This window comes from Nothoprocta perdicaria, unplaced genomic scaffold (genome assembly GCF_003342845.1).
Source record: "Nothoprocta perdicaria isolate Ctin4 unplaced genomic scaffold, notPer1 scaffold_113, whole genome shotgun sequence".
Lineage (NCBI taxonomy): Eukaryota > Metazoa > Chordata > Aves > Tinamiformes > Tinamidae > Nothoprocta > Nothoprocta perdicaria.
This window is the reverse complement of record NW_020454239.1, coordinates 2,446,973-2,463,854: the sequence shown is the minus strand read 5'-3', so window position 1 is coordinate 2,463,854 and position 16,882 is coordinate 2,446,973. Positions and strand designations below refer to the sequence as shown.

General features: G+C 56.5%; 2 protein-coding genes across 4 annotated transcripts in view; one reads left to right on the top strand and one right to left on the bottom strand.

The window, feature by feature from the left end:
* MAN2C1 (mannosidase alpha class 2C member 1) overlaps positions 1-11,147 on the top strand; it is an 11,842-nt gene extending 695 nt beyond the window's left edge. Inside the window, exons 2-26 of one of the 3 annotated variants that reach the window (XM_026052896.1) lie at positions 61-186; positions 398-521; positions 1,073-1,143; positions 1,561-1,738; positions 2,218-2,407; positions 2,724-2,830; positions 3,293-3,403; positions 3,689-3,781; positions 4,015-4,131; positions 4,399-4,494; positions 4,754-4,899; positions 5,519-5,642; positions 5,914-6,035; positions 6,718-6,803; positions 7,320-7,490; positions 7,732-7,814; positions 7,993-8,087; positions 8,244-8,348; positions 8,551-8,707; positions 9,084-9,227; positions 9,419-9,528; positions 10,152-10,231; positions 10,372-10,517; positions 10,664-10,767; positions 10,842-11,147. In XM_026052896.1, coding sequence (XP_025908681.1) covers positions 61-186; positions 398-521; positions 1,073-1,143; positions 1,561-1,738; positions 2,218-2,407; positions 2,724-2,830; positions 3,293-3,403; positions 3,689-3,781; positions 4,015-4,131; positions 4,399-4,494; positions 4,754-4,899; positions 5,519-5,642; positions 5,914-6,035; positions 6,718-6,803; positions 7,320-7,490; positions 7,732-7,814; positions 7,993-8,087; positions 8,244-8,348; positions 8,551-8,707; positions 9,084-9,227; positions 9,419-9,528; positions 10,152-10,231; positions 10,372-10,517; positions 10,664-10,767; positions 10,842-10,959 — 3,004 coding nt within the window. In that variant the 3' untranslated portion in view covers positions 10,960-11,147. Of the gene's footprint in view, positions 1-60; positions 187-397; positions 522-1,072; positions 1,144-1,308; positions 1,313-1,560; positions 1,739-2,217; positions 2,408-2,723; positions 2,831-3,292; positions 3,404-3,688; positions 3,782-4,014; positions 4,132-4,398; positions 4,495-4,753; positions 4,900-5,518; positions 5,643-5,913; positions 6,036-6,717; positions 6,804-7,319; positions 7,491-7,731; positions 7,815-7,992; positions 8,088-8,243; positions 8,349-8,550; positions 8,708-9,083; positions 9,228-9,418; positions 9,529-10,151; positions 10,232-10,371; positions 10,518-10,663; positions 10,768-10,841 lie in introns of those variants that run through there. The other 2 variants (XM_026052906.1, XM_026052902.1) reach the window with 2 other exon arrangements.
* A 535-nt stretch (positions 11,148-11,682) lies between these two features.
* Positions 11,683-16,882, bottom strand: part of NEIL1 (nei like DNA glycosylase 1) — a 5,579-nt gene continuing 379 nt past the window's right edge. Inside the window, exons 2-10 of the mRNA XM_026052783.1 lie at positions 16,769-16,882; positions 16,566-16,685; positions 16,429-16,492; positions 15,108-15,207; positions 14,755-14,879; positions 14,351-14,378; positions 13,946-14,007; positions 12,326-12,533; positions 11,683-12,165 (exon numbers count right to left, since the gene is read on the bottom strand). The exon at positions 16,769-16,882 is cut by the window's right edge and continues 117 nt beyond it. Of these exons, the coding sequence (XP_025908568.1) occupies positions 12,146-12,165; positions 12,326-12,533; positions 13,946-14,007; positions 14,351-14,378; positions 14,755-14,879; positions 15,108-15,207; positions 16,429-16,492; positions 16,566-16,685; positions 16,769-16,882 (841 nt within the window). The 3' untranslated portion in view covers positions 11,683-12,145. The remainder of the gene's footprint in view (positions 12,166-12,325; positions 12,534-13,945; positions 14,008-14,350; positions 14,379-14,754; positions 14,880-15,107; positions 15,208-16,428; positions 16,493-16,565; positions 16,686-16,768) is intronic.

The window sequence follows — 16,882 nt, the reverse complement described above, 5'->3', positions numbered from 1 at the left end:
GGGGGCTGTTGCTAGGAGACGCCCCGCGGGGTGACACAGCGGTGCTCGCTGCCCTCACAGGCTCTTCGCGGAGCGCTGCCCGGCCGCGGCCCTCTCGTGCTTCCAGACGCCGCGGCGGGTGTCCTATGCAGAAGCTGTCGCGCAGCAGTTCAGGACGGTGCAAGTTGGAGACACCTTCGGGCCCACGTGAGTCCAGCAGAGAGCAGGAGTCGGGAATCAAGCCGTGATGTGGGGCGGATGTACCCCAGACTCTGCACAGGAAGCGCAGAACAGCTTTCCTTAGCTTTCCTTAGCGTGGCAGAGGGTGACACCCCTGATCCCTCGCGCAGGACGAGTGTGGCCCCCTTGAGGTGCCGCTCTCGGCAGCAGGGGGGTCCTGCTGGACACTCTCTTCCAGGTGGGAGACCTGCTGGTTCAAGGTGGAGCTGCACGTGCCGCCGGCGTGGGCAGGGCGCGAGGTGCACTTCATCTGGGAGAGCGATGGCGAGGCCATGGTGTGGCGAGATGCGCAGCCTGTGCAGGTGAGGAGACGGCGCCGTGTGTGCCCACTGTGCCGGTCACCCYGCTCGGGAGCGTATCTCGCTTACCCATCTCTCACAGGGCACTGGAAACCCCTTTGCGTTTGTTATGCACTCTTCAGAGTGAAACCCAGAAAAACAAGCAAGCTTGGGGGTCTGAATCTGCTTTTAGAGGCTGGTGTCTCCACAGGGTTTAAATTTCAGATCTGCAAACCAATAATGGCTAAATACCTCTTGCTTCGGCATTAGCAAACCTGTTTTGCAGACCCATAGGTAAGCACTGGGCCTGAGGCATAAATCGCCACCACTGTCAAGAACAGTGGGACAGACAGTCAAGAACAGTGGGACTAGARCAGGTCAAACCACTTCCTGCTCTGGGGCATTGGATCAGCCCAGCTGACCCTTTGCAGTGCCTTCCTGCTCTCTTCTCTGTGGCYGTGTCCCCACGCCTGGAATATCCTSAGGGTGCCTCATCCTGGCTGTCCAGTGGCTGTTGAGTGCACGGACASAGAACTGTGATCTTTTTGCTTGAATGTACTGTCTTCCCCACATAGGGATTGACCAAGGAAGGTGAGAAGACCAGCTACATCCTGACCAGCAGCCTGAAGGAGACAGAACCCCACAGGTGGGTGGTCACCTGGCCGGAATCCCCTGCCGTGGGTGAGCTTGGAGTCCGAGATCTTCATGTCTGCCCAGAGCTGTGTGGAGCCAGTGTCACCTTTGGACCATCCCGCCCTGGCAAAGGCCATCAGCTGGGCCATGGTCAGGAGAAGGCTCTCCTTCCTTTCTCCAAGGTAGTGCTCCACAGTGAAGCTGGTATCTTTTGTCACCTAGAGAGACAAGCTCACCTACCTTTGGGGTGTTAGTCTCACACTGTGCCTTTAGGGCAATGTCAGGGTGCTGTGGGCTCTGYTAAGGGTCCAGTGTTCAGGGATCTGTCTGGAGTTCAGCACTAACTGATCCTGACATGGGGAGAGAAATGGACTTTTGCAGCTCTTTGCCTGTGATCAGCTCCCTGATGGTTTCCTCTTGATCTTGGCAGCCTGACACTGTACGTGGAGCTGGCCTGCAATGGTCTCTTTGGGGCCGGGAAGGGCAGCCTGATTGCCCCTCCAGACCCGGACAAGAGGTTCACCCTGAGCAAGGCAGAGCTGGCCATCTTCAACAGGGATGTCTATGAACTGCTGGTGGATCTGGAGATACTGCTGGACATGGCTCAGGTGTTTGTGCTCGTTTGCTTCCCTTCTTTCATCTTTTAACCCTCCATCTACAACATCTTAATCTCATCTCTTTCTTTCTCTGTTAAGATCTATCTTCCCCCTGCCAGGAGGCCCTGGAGGACCCGGCATTTTTCTAGCGCTGTTTTAAGCACAACTGACATTTTGCTGGAGTGGGAAAAAAACTGAGCAGTGCAACACTGTTATTTCATCCACTGCTTGCTCCAAGGCAGGATCTGCTTGACCAGAGCCAGCTGTGATGGGCGCTTATTTAACTTGTCTTTAAAAGACAAATGTGCAGAGAAAGGGAAGTTGTGTCTGTGAGGCAAGGGACACAGTGCTCGCCTGGCCCCAGTAGCAGGGACAGATGTCAGAAGGAGGCAGCAGTTTCCCCAGGCTTGGTGGGGAACCACCAGTGGGTACCACTCCGAGCTGCGAGACACGCTGCACTCAACATGAGGCATTTCTCACTCTGCTCCCAGCTCCTCGGRGAGGAAAACCAGAGGAGCTTTCAGGCGCTGTACACTGCCAACCAGATGGTGAATGTGTGTGATGTTACGGACCCGGCCACCTTCCCCGCCGCCCGCCGCTTGGCTGCAGGGATCTTCAGCCAGAAGAACGGCGAGAGCCAGCACACCATCCACGCCATGGGCCACTGCCACATTGACTCCGGTGAGAGCAGCGTGGCGCTCCCTCTCCGCTCACCGCGAGGCTGCTACGTCCTGCCCGAGGGAGGGCATGAGGAGTGGGTTACACAGGATCTCAACCCTCAATTTCCAGCCTCTAGAGAGGGTTTCAGTCTCAAAGGCGGCAGGGCGAGCAAGAGACGGGGTGCCAGGCTGGGTGGTTGTCAGGCAGTCAAGTCAAAGGGGAGCACTTGGCTCTAGCACTTCTCCGAAGGGCAGCACAGCTCCATTCCCAGGAGAGTCTGGCTCTGTCTCACCCTGGTGGCTTGTGGCAAGTAATAGCCACATGTCTCTCTCCGCAGCCTGGCTGTGGCCGTATGAGGAGACCATCCGGAAGTGCGCTCGGAGCTGGGTCACAGTCGTCCGCCTGATGGAGCGCAATCCGGAGCTCACCTTTGTCTGCTCCCAGGTGAGCAGCCTCCCTCCTGGCACGGGTGAATGGGGCAATGGGATCCCTGTGCTCACAGCTSAGGGTGTCAAGTTCACAGGCAGGATTTGACCTGCAGGATTCCCGCGTTTGGGGCACTGGTTGAGCCAGAGTTTTTCCCAAGGGACACGGCAGAGAAGCCAAGACTGCTGTGTGTGCAGCTCRCCCCTTGTGCTCCAAGGAGCTCCTTGAGGGAATGGCATTGTCTTGAGGCTCTCAGCTGGGCAGCCTTAAGAGTCAGGAAGGTTGTGATTGCTCTGAACCACGTGGTGACTTGTTGCCAGGCTGTCTGAGGAGCTTTCCCTTTGCCTGCCACATGTTGCCGCTTCAGCGTGACTTGAAATGACAGGAGGAATGACCAGGAGTATCCTGATGAGAGATGCTCAGGGGCTTCTGTATGGAGYGGTGGGGTGTGAGCTGAGACTAATTTCTGTGCTCTGGCAGGCGCAGCAGTTCGAGTGGGTGCGATGCTGGTACCCTGGGCTCTACACCCAAGTTCAGGACTATGTCACGAAGGGACGGTTCATTCCTGTCGGAGGCACCTGGGTCGAAATGGTGAGAACTGGGGTGGTCCTGGTGTGCTCTTCCTGAGTCATCCCTTCTGCAACTAGTACTGGTCAGAGCAGGGCTTTCCCAGTGCCTGGCTGGTGGTGCTCTCAGGAGCACCCCTGTCTGGTTGGATCTTCCTTGTGCAGAGCTGAGCTCTGTCCTGCTAGATGCTTGCCGTGCTCTACCAGAGCAGGTTGACAGGAGCCAGGGTGCTTACAGGTCCTGTCCTTCCTCCTGCCGGGCCAYGCGCGTTGGAGGAAAGGACAGTGACTCCCTGTGCCTTTCCCCTAGGATGGGAATCTGCCCAGCGGGGAGTCCATGGTGCGGCAGTTCCTCCAGGGTCAGCGATTCTTCCAGCAGCAGTTTGGCCGGATCTGCTCAGAGGTACCTGCTCCTTTCCACCGTGCCTGCTTTGCATGTGATCTCCTTCTGCCCCTCACCGTGTGTGAGTACCTCGCTGCCTGTTGGTACCTGATAGGCCTTTAGAGTTGTTGTTTGTCTAGCGGCTCCGGGGTCCCCTTTGCAGCAGGGTTGCAGAGCCTGTACCCTGCTCCATGCCCCGGCTGTGGTGCATGACCGGAGTGACTCCTGTGTCTCTCTCCCTGTGTTGCTCCCAGTTCTGGCTGCCGGACACCTTTGGGTACTCGGCACAACTGCCCCAGCTGATGCGTGGCTCCGGCATCCGGCGCTTCCTCACCCAGAAGCTCTGCTGGAACCTGGTGAACACCTTCCCGGTGAGCTGTGCTCCTGACGAGGCTTGCGAGGGAGCATGGGTTTCGAGTGAGCAACTTTTGCACTGCTGTGGTTGGAATGGGCCCTCTGTACACACACCCTGGTGTGGGGGATGAGCATGGAGACCAAGGACAGAGGGGGAAGGTACCACTGTAGGTACAGCTATCAGCAGAGATTTGGGAGCTTTTGGACATAATGGCTTGTGCATTAGCTGCTGAGCATTGCAGAGGCTGTGTTAGACACTGTGCTTCCCTTTGGCTCCTCTCCAGCATCACACCTTTTTCTGGGAAGGCATTGATGGCTCCCAMGTCCTGGCCCATTTCCCCCCTGGTGACTCCTACGGGATGCATGGGCGAGTGGAAGAGGTGAGTGAGGTTGCCARACTTGCAAAGTGCGATGCCGGAGCTGAGGCTCTGAGGAGAGGGCGCTGCCTGAGGAGTGGCATTGCTGACAGCTGCCTCCTTCCCTCTGGAATGCATTTGTGCCTCATCCCTGCAATGTCAGGTGCAGAAATGGGGCAGGGCTGGGCTCTGCACCCCAAAAACTGACCTGGCACTGAGGAGTGTGTCCCTGGAGGCTGGGACTGGGCACCCGAGGGATTCATCTGTCCCAACCCCGCTCTAGATGTTGAAAACAATGAAGAACAACAAGGATAAAGGACACGTGAACCACAGCGCTGTCCTTTTCGGCTTTGGAGACGGAGGAGGCGGCCCCACGCAGAAGATGCTCGACAGGATGAAGAGAATGAGCGACACGGATGGGCTGCCAAGGTGAGAGGACAGCTCCTTTCCTCCCTCCTCATGCCAATACAGAGCACTTGTTTGGAGCTGGGCCTGCCCTTTGGCAGCACAGAAGGAAGCAGTGTGCAAAGAAGGGCAGGAAGAGTTGTGATGCAAAGTTGGGGGAGTCTGTGATACAAAGAAGAGAAAGGGCATTTGGAGAAAGCCAGTCCTYTGGCCCTGCTTCTCCCCTGCCTGCAGTTTGTAGTCAGGGAGGCTTCTGAGCTGAAGGCTGCATCTGGAGCTTCGTGCTTAACCACTGGACACGTGTTCCATGCGTTTGTCTTTCGGAACGAAGTCTGCTTCGAGCATGTGGTTATCTCGGGCAGATAGCTAACCTGCTTAAAAATGCTCTTTGTGGAGAAGGACACCTTTGTGCTTGTTTCATGTAAGCCCTTCGGGTCTTGCCATCTCATCAACTCCTTGATGATCTCTCCTTGTATTATGATGGACACTGATTTTTTCCCCCCACCACCACTTTGCTTTCTCCACTAATGGTCTGCATCTCTGGCAGGTTTGGGGCCTCATGCCTGAGCTGTTACTCCTCTGGTCAGGATCTGCTGTTTTGTGTAGGCTTCTCTCCCAGCTCGTGTCTGTGCCTCTTCCACAGGGTTCAGCTCTCCACTCCTGACCGACTCTTCTCTGCGCTGGAGAAGGAATCATCCCAGCTGTGCACCTGGGTGGGAGAGCTCTTCCTGGAGCTGCACAACGGCACCTACACAACGCAGGCCCAGGTGAGTGTGCACCGGGCAGGGGGACAGCGGCCTCCCTCCCCGCTCTGGAGGATGACCATCTCCAGGTCTCCTTGCTGCTGCTCAGGTGGCTTCAGTCTTTGAGACCARACGGGCACTGCCCAACAGCAAGGGCCTCTAGGTAGTCAGGACTCCAGAAGGCAGTTCCATTCTTAGTAAGACTAAGACTTACTAGGATCGCTCTGGGATGAGTGATTTATTCCCAGCTACCACCTTCCTAAGCACCTTCTTTTTCTCCATGCCGTGGCCCCAGATAAAGAAGGAGAACCGGGCATGCGAGCGCGTTCTCCACGACGTCGAAGTTCTCAGCACTTTGGCTCTGGCTCGGGGAGGCAAGTTCCAGTATCCAGCCSTTGAGCTGCAGCGGCTCTGGAGGTGAGGACATAGTGCAATCCTTGCCCAGGATTATAAAAGCACAGGAGCGTGTGACGGTTGGAGACCTCATAGGGGCACAGGCAAACTGGCTGTTACTGCACTACTGCTTGTACCTGCCTGAGGCCGGGTAGAAATCCCTGCTCTCGCCACACTGACGTGCCTGGAGCAGCTGGACAGACCCAGTGCAAGTCGCTACCTGGCGCACAGTTAGGATTTGGGACCTTTGCAGAGCCCATATTGCCCTGCTGTATGTACATAACTGCTTCTGTAAACTGATCAAGAGGCCAGCTGGAAAGTGTTTAAGGCCTTTGCTTGATCCTCTCATTGGAAGACAGCTCCAAACCCCTCTCTCATCTGGTGGCTGGAAACTTAGTTTGCAAACTGYGCTCGTTCCTAAGCAGTTTTGACTTGCCTGAACTTGTGCTACACCATATTCAGTAGCCCTAGGCGGAGGAAATAGTAGCTCTTTCTTACTCCCCACGTTTGTGGTTTACTAGATGGTAATTAAAAGGCTCTAACATTAAGGGATTTAAACAGTGCTACGGAAAAAAATATTTTTCTCAATTATTTGCAAACGGGGCATAAGAAACAGTTAAGTCTGTTCATTTTGCAAACAGGGCTTGGCGTACTAACATACATCTGCTCTTCTGCACTGCTTCCTCACGTGGCTCTCTTGTTTTAGGTTGTTGCTCCTCAACCAGTTCCATGATGTGCTGCCAGGCAGCTGTATCCAGCTCGTGGTTGAGGATGCCCTCCGCTACTACACAGGTGGGCAGGGAATTTGAGACTTGTCCATTTGAGCACACAGGGTCCTGGATAACGCTCCCTGCCTTGAGGGGCCGCCAAGGTTTCATCCCTGCCTGTGGAATGCCAGGCACTGTGGAGCGCACATCTAGAGCATGGGGCATGTGCACACATGTGGCAGTGTTAACTCAACCAGTGAATAACGAGCTGATGAATTAAATAATATCCTGTGTTATTTACGTTTCCACTTGCTCCTTTGTAAGCCCGGATGGATCTTAGCAAAGGAGGGAGCTGCCCCTAGGTAGTTAAAGTGACTCAGTTTATTACAGCTTAACAATTTTCCATCRAGCCGTAGCTCATTGTAATCTTGTAATAAAATGTTAACAAATCATTAAAGCTTACAACTATACTTAATAGCAAATATTTTTAGCTTAGAAGTAACTAAAGTGTGTGCATGGAAATGCCAGAAACTATCATCTTGGACATATGAAAGAAAGAGCCTCGTTGGCCCTACCTGGGCATTTTTTTTTTTTTACCTAGAGATCCGCCAGGCTGGTGCTCGGCTCCAGGAAGAAGCTGTCCGGTCATTGTGTGGGGAGCTGCTGCTGCCCACCTCGGAGGGCACTGAGAGCACCCTCGTGTTGAACACTTTGCCCTGGGACCGGACCGAAGTCATCTCCAGGACTGGGCCAACTGGAGTGGAGGCTTTAGGTATGCTTAATTTGGGGTTACTCCTGTATCCGAAGATAGAGAGCAATGGTATGTTCTGCCCCTCCCTGGTGTGGAGAGGATTCACTGTTTTGGCAAATTGCCCCTTGAGGCTGATCCCACTTAATTTGTCCATAACCTATGGCTATAGAAGTGGAGGAAGTGATCAAGAGCAGGGGCAGCACAGTGCAAGATAGGGATAGATCTGGTGAAGCTGGCAAAACAGCTCCTCTTTCCTTTCCAGCTCTGGTGACAGCTCCTAGCATGGGCTATGCTATAGCCAGGGAGCCCTTGCTGCCTCCTCAGCCCGTGTCGGTGACGAAACGGGTAAGCATAGCTACAGTGTCACTGGAGTGATGTACCCCACATCAGACACTTTGTGGGGGGCTAAGGAAGCTGGCCCGCAGCAAGCCAGCATTCTCCACTTGCAAAAGGGGTGTTTCGGGTCTGCTGCAGCTCCTGCAGGTTTAGATCTGTTAACTGTCCTCCTGCCCTCTCTGCTCAGGAGGATGGCTCCATTACCATGGAGAATGGGGTRCTTGCAGTGTGCCTGGACACAATGGGGCGCCTGACCTCGCTCCGGCTGGCACACTCTGACAGGTAGGTCTTGCTCCCACGTTCTGGAACCCAGACTCCCTCGAGGTGCTGGGGACTCAACCAGAACTTCCTCCGTTCTGCTTTCAACCTTCTCAACTTGTTCAGCTGCTCGTGAAGCAACTGTTAAGTGACTATTCCTGTGTTCCACTTTTTGTTCAGAGAGTCAGTCCCAGATGGATGCCCTGCCAACCAGTTTGTGCTCTTTGATGACATTCCCTTGTACTGGGATGCTTGGGATGTGATGGATTATCACCTGGAAACCAGGTAGAGGAGCAGTGCAGGTAGTGCTCAGATCTCGACTTATYTTTGAAGTTCTTGATTCCTTCTCCGTCAAGCCCAGCCCTAACAAAACCTCGCATAGCCCTCGTAGGTGGCTTTGGGGGAGCGATGCCAGCTGGGTCAGGGTTTGGGAACCGTGGAGCTACCAGGCTTGTACACCAGCTCTGCTTTTACCCTCTTTCTCYAGGAAACAGGTCACAACTTTACTAAAGCCTCTGGAAATCAGCCAGGGTGGAGGGCTGCGTGGAAGCGCCAGCTTCTCTCTGCGGATTGGGGAACGGAGTACTTTRACACAGGAGATCATCCTGGATGCCATGTGCCCATACCTCCGCTTCCTGACCCAGGTTTGGCTTCTCACTGTGTAATACAGAGCTCTGTGCTACGCAGGAAGGGCCCTGGGCGGGAAGGAAGGAACACTGCTTGTGACCTCCATGTCCCTTCTGGCTCCTGCCTTGGTGCCCACTGCCTGTCGTCCTCCATGTGCGGGAAAGTCAGTGCAAGAATGGGGAKCCTGCAGTTGGGCTGTGCTCCAGAAACGGTGCCAGGCTCCTGGATGAATGGCAGTATCCTCCTAACCCTGAGACAGTTGAGCAGAGGAGTGCAGCTAGCTGGGACTCRGGTGCTGTTGTTCTGTTTGTGGGGCGGGCTGGTGGGAATAACAGGAGTGCAGCCTCTGCCTGACAGCCCTTGGTGCTGATGCCCTTGTGTTGTCACGTGTAGGTTGAGTGGAAGGAGGCGCACAAGTTCCTGAAGGTAGAGTTCCCTGTGCAGGTGCGGAGCACAAAYGCTACCTACGAGATCCAGTTCGGACACCTGCAGCGGCCAACTCACTGGAACACATCGTGGGACTGGGCCCGATTTGAGGTGAGAGGGAAGGGCCAGGCTCGTCCTCCTGCCCCACGCGCTCGGCACGCACAGCGGAGCCGTTCTTTTCCTTCCAACGATGGGACAGCCAGTGTCTGTGTGGTGGAGCTGCTGTCATTCCCAGGCAGACACCTTGAATCCTCAGGCGGTACCTTTATGTGGCCAATCACTTCCTTTGCTTCCTTCTGCAGGTGTGGACTCACAAGTGGATGGATCTCTCTGAGCATGGCTTCGGTGTTGCATTGCTCAACGACAGCAAATACGGTGCGTCGGTCCACAGGAATATCCTAAGCCTCTCGCTGTGAGTATGATTAGGGTGAGGGCAGAACTGTAGCTGCTGCTTTGGCCTCACAAGKATCTCTTTGAAGTYGAGACAGTGCATTCCCCTACATGAYCACAGTTAATAAGGAACTAATCTAGCATTAGTCAAGTTGGCTGCTTGTCTCTTAAGAACTTCTAGCTAACTTAATTAAAATTGATTAAGATAAGCCCCATGAATTATGCTTAGATCATTCAGGAAAGGAGAGATCAGAGRCATGTTTGAACCATACAATTTCTCTGTTGCTGGGCAAGTACACGCCAAGAAGGAAGACAGAAGGAAGGAATTGCAATGTTATGGATAACCACAAAGCTGAGACTACCCACAAAGCTGAGACTATCACCACATATTCCAGTTTGAGTCCATCAGTTACAATTTTGTAGGAGACCACCCTTCAAAAGTCATTTTTAGCATCTCAGTACCTAGTCTGGGGTCTGTTTCCTGCTGCCCACAGCCAGGGGCATGTCAGTGTCCAAGGAGGGCCCAGTCTCAAGGCAGAGGATGGAGACAACTGACTTGTACCTCTGCTTGCCTGACCCCAGGCTGGGTGACGGAGGGATAAAAGCAAGTCTAGGGACACCACTCTCACCCACCTCTCACCTTAGGCTGAGAGCACCCAAGTCCCCTGATGCCACGGCAGATATTGCACACCACCAATTCACCTACGCTGTGATGCCTCACCACGGTGAGTGTTGGACAGAGCGGCACCCTGTCAGGAAACACAGGGCAGGGCAGAGGAGGTCTCGGTGAACTTGGGGTGAGCGCGGGGAGCAGCGTCTCGGGGTAGGGCTAGCTAGAGGCTGGATAATTTTTGTCACATTGCAGGCTCCTTCCAGGATGCGAATGTGATCCAGTGCGCTTACAACCTGAATTTCCCTCTTCACGCGGTCCCAGCCGGCTCYGCCCCCTGCTCATCCTGGAGCGCTTTTTCCGTGAGCTCGTCTGCAGTTGTGTTGGAGACTGTCAAGCAGGTACGTGCCCCAAGCAGAAGAGGGAGGCTGAAGTGGGGGGTTCATAGCAGCTCAGTCACAGTCACTTGGGTCTGACTGGCTCCCGAGTTATAAGATATGCTGCTCCTATTTTTTTGCCCAAACTTCCTTCTGCTGCATCCCCGAAGGCTGAGGACAGAGCGGAAGCGGTGGTGGTGCGGCTGTACGAGGCGCACGGCAGCACGGCCGTGGCCTGGCTCCAAACCTCGCTCCCGGTTCGAGAGGCGATGCTGTAAGTGCGCACGGGGCTCGTGGGCAGCCGGGGCAGATGCCAMCTTAACCTCAGCAGCTGCTTCCTTCCCTTAGCTGTGACCTCCTGGAACGGCCCACTGCGGGGAGCTGCGTGCCGCTGGAGCAGCGGGGCCTGAGGCTTTCCTTCACGCCCTTCCAAGTGCTCTCCGTCCTCTTGGTCCTGAGGCAGTGACACTGCAACCCGTGTACATGCTGTGCGCTCGGGTTGCACCCYGAGGCCTCCCTGCCACGGCTTCTCTCACAGTGGACCTGGTGGAGGTACCACCTCCTTTCTCCCTAGTGAATGAGGTATTGTCACTCACCCCAGCCCAGTCCAAGACATGCACGGAGGGCAACAGCTCCAGGGAAGGGCAGTTGCCCTCTTGGCTCTTCCCTCTAGCCGTCAGAGTGAAGCAGTTGACCAAAGCCACGTTTTTGGCAACAGTGGAGAAGCAATAAAGCTGCCCTGCAGAGCAAGCGAGCTGGGTGGAGCTGCTCCTTTCTGCTCRGTGGTGGTAGGCTGGTCTGCAGGCCAAGCAGAAACAAGCTGCAAAAAGAGAGCAACTACAAAAGTACAAGACTTCCTCCTTCACCTCTTGTCTTCTGCCCCCACAAATTTCCTGCCTCTTACAGTGGTCTTACAGATGAGACATAAATAAACAAGAGACTTACACAAACACCATCAAGTCTATTTTCTTACCTTATTTGCAGATGYCTGCAGTGATCAGCAGCTGTGTCCTCTGCCCAAGGCTCTCCTGTTGGGTTTGCAGCGAGGAGAGAGGGGGTGGCCCAAACCCATAAGGGAAGACAGGGGGGAAAGGGAGGCAGTGGGAGCTCCCTTGGGTACAAAAACGCACACAGGGCCATTTCTACACAAAATACTTTATTAGTCAGCTATAAACCAGTTGTGGCTTTCTCCGTAATGCCAGCTCTCAGCCAGGAAAGGCAGAAAGGAAGGGAGCAATCCACGAGGCCAAGGGCAGGGACAGAGTGCAATGCTGGGTGCAGCCTTTGGCCCTTCCTCTCCGTCCCACCCAAGCGCACACGGCTGTGGCTTCCTGTACCAGGCCAGCSTGGAGTGGCTGCCTTTGCGGAAAGAGCTGTAGTCCTACCAAGGAACCGACCTAAAACTCCACACTGCAACACCAGCRCTAGCGAAAGGCAGCAAACCACAGCTTTTAGAAAAGTTTAAAAAGAGAAAGGCAGGACCGGGGAGCTCCCCCCACGCTGACTGCGATGCTGTGAGGGACTGCAGCAGGCTTTGGAAAGCACGCTGGAGGGTGAGGGAGGACTTGAAGCATCACCTGAGAGCCACGCAGGCACTTCTGCCACTGCAGCTGAGGTGGCAGCGACACGCTTGTCTCCACAGGGCCGTCACATCACATGGCAGGGGCTGTGCCTGCAAGGGGACACGGGAAAGGAGTGCCTGGTTCTGCCCCAGGAAGCCTCTCCCTGTGCCCAGCACCACTCCTGCCCCTTGGCATGCCCTGACGGGCACAAACAGGAGCTGCCGCACTGCCCGTTCGAGGTGGTCTGAAAGCCACGGGGACGGGGCTCACCTGTGCCCCGCCGTGCCACCGGCCGGCCTCTTTTCGCTCTCGCTGGTGCTTCAGGCTCAGCAGTGGCTGGAGCAGCAGCAGCTCTCCTCCTCCTCCTGCAGCCACGTCGCTGCCCCGGCCCATCAGGCACCACCTTCTCCTCCTCTTCACTTGGCTTTGGGGGGCTTCCCCCTCCCCTAGGACACCGTCTCGAGGCACGCCTGGTGACCTGGGTGGAAGTCAGAGAGGGAGCTTAGCTACAGCATTGTGTCCGAGTGAGGCCTCGTGCAAAGCAGCATCGAGCTGCTCCAGAACAGGCTGCGTTCTGCTCAGACGAGCCAGGCAGAGCAGCAGAGCGCTGGCAGCTTCGTGGTGACATGATGGTCTCAGGTTTTCACAAGAGAAAGGAGCACGCACTCTGCATCCCTTGGACTAGTGGCTCAGGAAACACGGAGGAGGAGGAAGCCCCCAGTAAAAACAGGACCTGCCTGAGCAAGGCAYGGGGAACAGGAACATACAGATCCAGCAGCAGATGCAGCTGCTCTCATACAAACAACTTCGTACCTTGGGGGTCACAACATCAAGCTCTGCCTTCGGCTGCTCGCGCTTCTTGCGGGTCTTTCCTGTGAGAGGGGACACGCCAGGTTAGGCAGGTGAGAAAGACACGGCGCAGACCCTGCTCGCCCTCCTCCCCAGAGAACCGGTACCCACCGAAAAGAGACTGGAGGTGACCTCTCGGGGACACCACCTGGCAAGCGGACTCAGGTGGGCATGCACAAGGCTCAAGGGGCCTCCCTTCCCCTCCCAGTAGACTCCTCCAGGACACAGGGACTGCCACATCACCAGCCCCAGGGAGCGCTCCACAGCCCAGGGCCACCACACTGTCRCAGGGGCCTCAGGAGGTCCTGGACCCTCTGTCCCCAGGACAGCAAGCACAGGGTTTCTCCCTTCCCACTCTCCCGCAGCAATCGCAGGTCCCATTGAGATGGGGGGACACTCACCTTTGGGAGCCACGGGACCAGGCTCTCCCTGCAAGGAAGGAGACAGAGCATTGACTGGACTGTGATCAACCCAGAGGCACCACCACCACCACGAGAGAGCTCTCTCCCAGCATCTGCCCAACTCAGAGCAGGAGAAGTGACCTCGAGACAACATCACCTACCTGGATCCTCAGCTGGGCATGAGATGGGCCCAGGACACTGGGAACCCCTGCCCTTCCTCCCCCAAGGCTCTRAAGCCCCACAGCTCTTTGCTGACAACCTGCTATCCTTCCACATCCTCCTCCYACCCCTTGCGGGGCTGTCCCACTTGGTTTGAGGGATGGGTGGGGAAGGGAGGGTTGAGTTTCAGGTTCAAATGGATTTAAGGACCATATACAAAAAGGCATAAACGCTGCTGGAGCCCCAGGCGGGACAGAGACAACCTCTTGCAGCCCTGCCAGTTCCTCCAGCAGCAAGGACAGAGCCGAGGCTGCCCAGCAGCAGAAGGAAAGGAGCATGGAGATTCACACACCCCTTGGACTAGCAGCTCGCAGGGAACCACGAGGAAGGAGCCCCCAGGAAACACAAGACCAGTCTGAGCAGAGGGGCGAGGCACTGGTAATGRCGGGGTGCGGGGGGGTTCAATCACGAAGCTTTGTACCTTGGGGGTCGCAACATCAGGCTCTGCCTTCAGCTGCAYACGCTTCTTGCGGGTCTTCCCTCCTGCAAGAGGGGATCCGACCAGGTTAGACTGGTCAGCAGGACACGGCGCAGGCCCTGCTCACTCTCCTCCCCAGAGAGCCAGCACCTCAGGAAACAGAAACTGGAGGAGGTGACCTTATGGGGACACCATCCAGGATAACATGTGGACTCAGTCAGCATGTGGCAGGGCTCAAGGGGCCTCCCTTCCCCTCCCGCCAGACTCCCCCAGGACACAGGGACTGCCACATTCCCCCTCACAAGCCCAAGGGAGGGTTCCATGGCCCAGGGCCACTGTGCCCTCCCAGGAGCCTTGGGAGGTCCTGGCACGCCGCTCCTCTGAGCTGCTTTGCTCCTCCACACTCACCTTTGGGAGCCATGGGACCAGGATCTCCCTGCAAGGAAGGTGACAGAACATTGACTGGGACGCGATCAACACACAGGAACGAGCTCCACCACCACRAGAGCTGCCTTGCAGGTGCTCTCAGCTAGACTGCTGGGTCCCCTCTATGCCCCTTCTCCACCCCATATTCAAGCTGGCCTTAGGAAAGCAGCCCCACTGCTTCAAGACACCGACACACTCTCACTTTGTGAATGGGGCTCACGAAGGAACAGGGCTACCAGACCATCCTGCGAGCCGAGCCCCTGCTCCTGCCCTAGAGGGAAGATCGTCCCTGGAGAAGTCAGCTGCGGCATGGAGGGTCCCTGCAGCCCCATCTGCACCAGTCCTTGGGACAGGGAGGTCTCCAGAAAGCAATCTTGGGCTCCTACCTGGAACCAGATGGTCCTGCCTTTGCTGTCACGCAGACAGTTCATGCCAGGCACGGAGTAACACTGCAGCCAGGTCCTGAACGCTGTGGCATCATTCGAGTGCTCGGGATCATAGCCCTCTCCTCCTAAAAAAGGGAGACATGAAAAGTCACAGAAGATTCGAGACAACAAAGCAGAAGCTCTCCAGTCTGACCCAGGCCAAGGGGGAGCATCGGGGATTTGCCTGCTGCCCTAACTACGATGTTGGGGCCCCCCACTCCRAGGCTTCTGCTGCTGGGCACATAGGAGAGGCTGGTGAGTGCCCAGGTCTCCCTGATCACCCCGATGTCCCTGCTCACATCCTGCAGCCTCACCCAGCTCAACGACCTCCATGGGCACCGTGTGGCAGAGCTCCAGGAGATCCGGGTTCTCCCGCTTCAGTTTCAGCTTCTTGCTCAGCGTCAGGGAAGGGTCCTGCCAGGGTGGACAAGAGAAAAGAAGTCACCCACCAGTTCTGCTGGCCTCATTTGGGTCTCTCCTCCTGCCTCCCAGCCCAATATCCCATCACGTCTGGTGTGCAACAGCAGTCCTTGGGTTTGTCCTTGCTGGCTCCTTAAAAATAGCCACCCTGGGCCCCAAGATCAGAGAAGTCCAACAGGAACTCAGCTGTGGGCTCTGCCACAGCCTCTCACGAGATCTGAAGCTCGTGAGCTGCTTGTTTTCTTTGTCCCTTCTTCCCTCTCCCCGCTCAGCCCCACATGTGATGGTACAGATCTGCAGCCCGCCTTCGACGCTTCACCGGAGGGGCAAACTGCTCACACACGGCTGCTTATRGCCAAGGACAGGAAGAAGCTCGACAAGGAAGATCCCCTGCAGCGAGAGTTATGGGAGCAAAGGGAATATTCCTGCTGCCAGGCTGGAAAACCAGGCGCACAGGGTTTTGAACGTGGGTGCACCCTGAGCCCCGTGAAGACCCATCCACAGGGTCCTCAGGGCAGKAAAACCTCCCGGCAGCAGGACAGGGAAGGGTGATGGTGACAAGAGCTCTCTGGGGGCTCTGTGACACCGTTCTGCCCCATCAGAGCGAGGAACCAAACGGGAACTGAAACTGGCCTGAAGCCTGGGCTAGAACAAGAGCAGAACTGAACCAGAACCAGGTGCCCAGCTGAGCCCAGGCCGGGATCTGGGAGCAAATGGAACCACTTCCAGCACTGCTGAGCCCAGAGCTCAACCAACAACGTTCCTCGCCTCAGTCCTGCTCCCTGCACAGAAGGTGAGAGGCTCTGGGGGCCTGGGACAGCTGCTGAGCCCTGCAGCGCTACAAGCAAACAAGTCCCAGAAATCACATTTTTTCTGGAAATTCACCCTTTCCTTGCCCARGGCAAAGCAGGCAGCACACACACTGGAGCAGTGTCTGGCTCAGGATGAGCTGCAGAAGGAGCGAGCACTCATTCCTGCACCAGTTTACCCATGGCAAGAGGGATGAACCAGACAAGGGCTGCAAACTTCCCATCTGCTCTCTTAARAAAATTCACTGTAAGAAATTAACACATTTGGAACATTTGCCCCTAAAGAAACTTTGCCTGAGAAATCCCATRGAAAGCGAGAGGGGGAAAAAGCAGACCCTGCATTCGCGTGGACGCCGAGGCAGGGCTCAAGCAGGCAGAACCACCCGCGTATCTCCCCTCTCCTCACCTGCTCCCGGTGCTTGAGGGCTTCCAGCACAGTGCGAGCCTTTTCGAAAGGAGGGATCTTCAGCCTAGGAGAGCCCGCGTGTGACGCGCAGCCCCGCGCGCGGGGCGCCCCGGGCCGCCCGGCGCGGCGCTGCTCACCTGTACAGGATCTCGGCGCGCAGGTAGTTGCCGATGCCGTTGAAATACTTCTGGTTGAGGAGCGCCTCGCAGATGGGCCGGTCGAACGCCTTGTCCGCCAGGTTCTTGAGCACGTTCTCCCTGCGAGGGAGCGCGGGGCGGCCTTGGCRGCGGCACGGCGCGGCCGCTCTCACCCGAAGGCCGCGTACTCCGGCCGCTCTCACCTGAAGGCCGCGTACTCGGCCAGCACGCAGGGCCCGCGGCCGGGCTGCCAGCGGGCGCCCAGCTGCCAGCGGCCGAAGCGGCGCGCGTCCACGAAGCAGAGGGCGCGCGGCGGG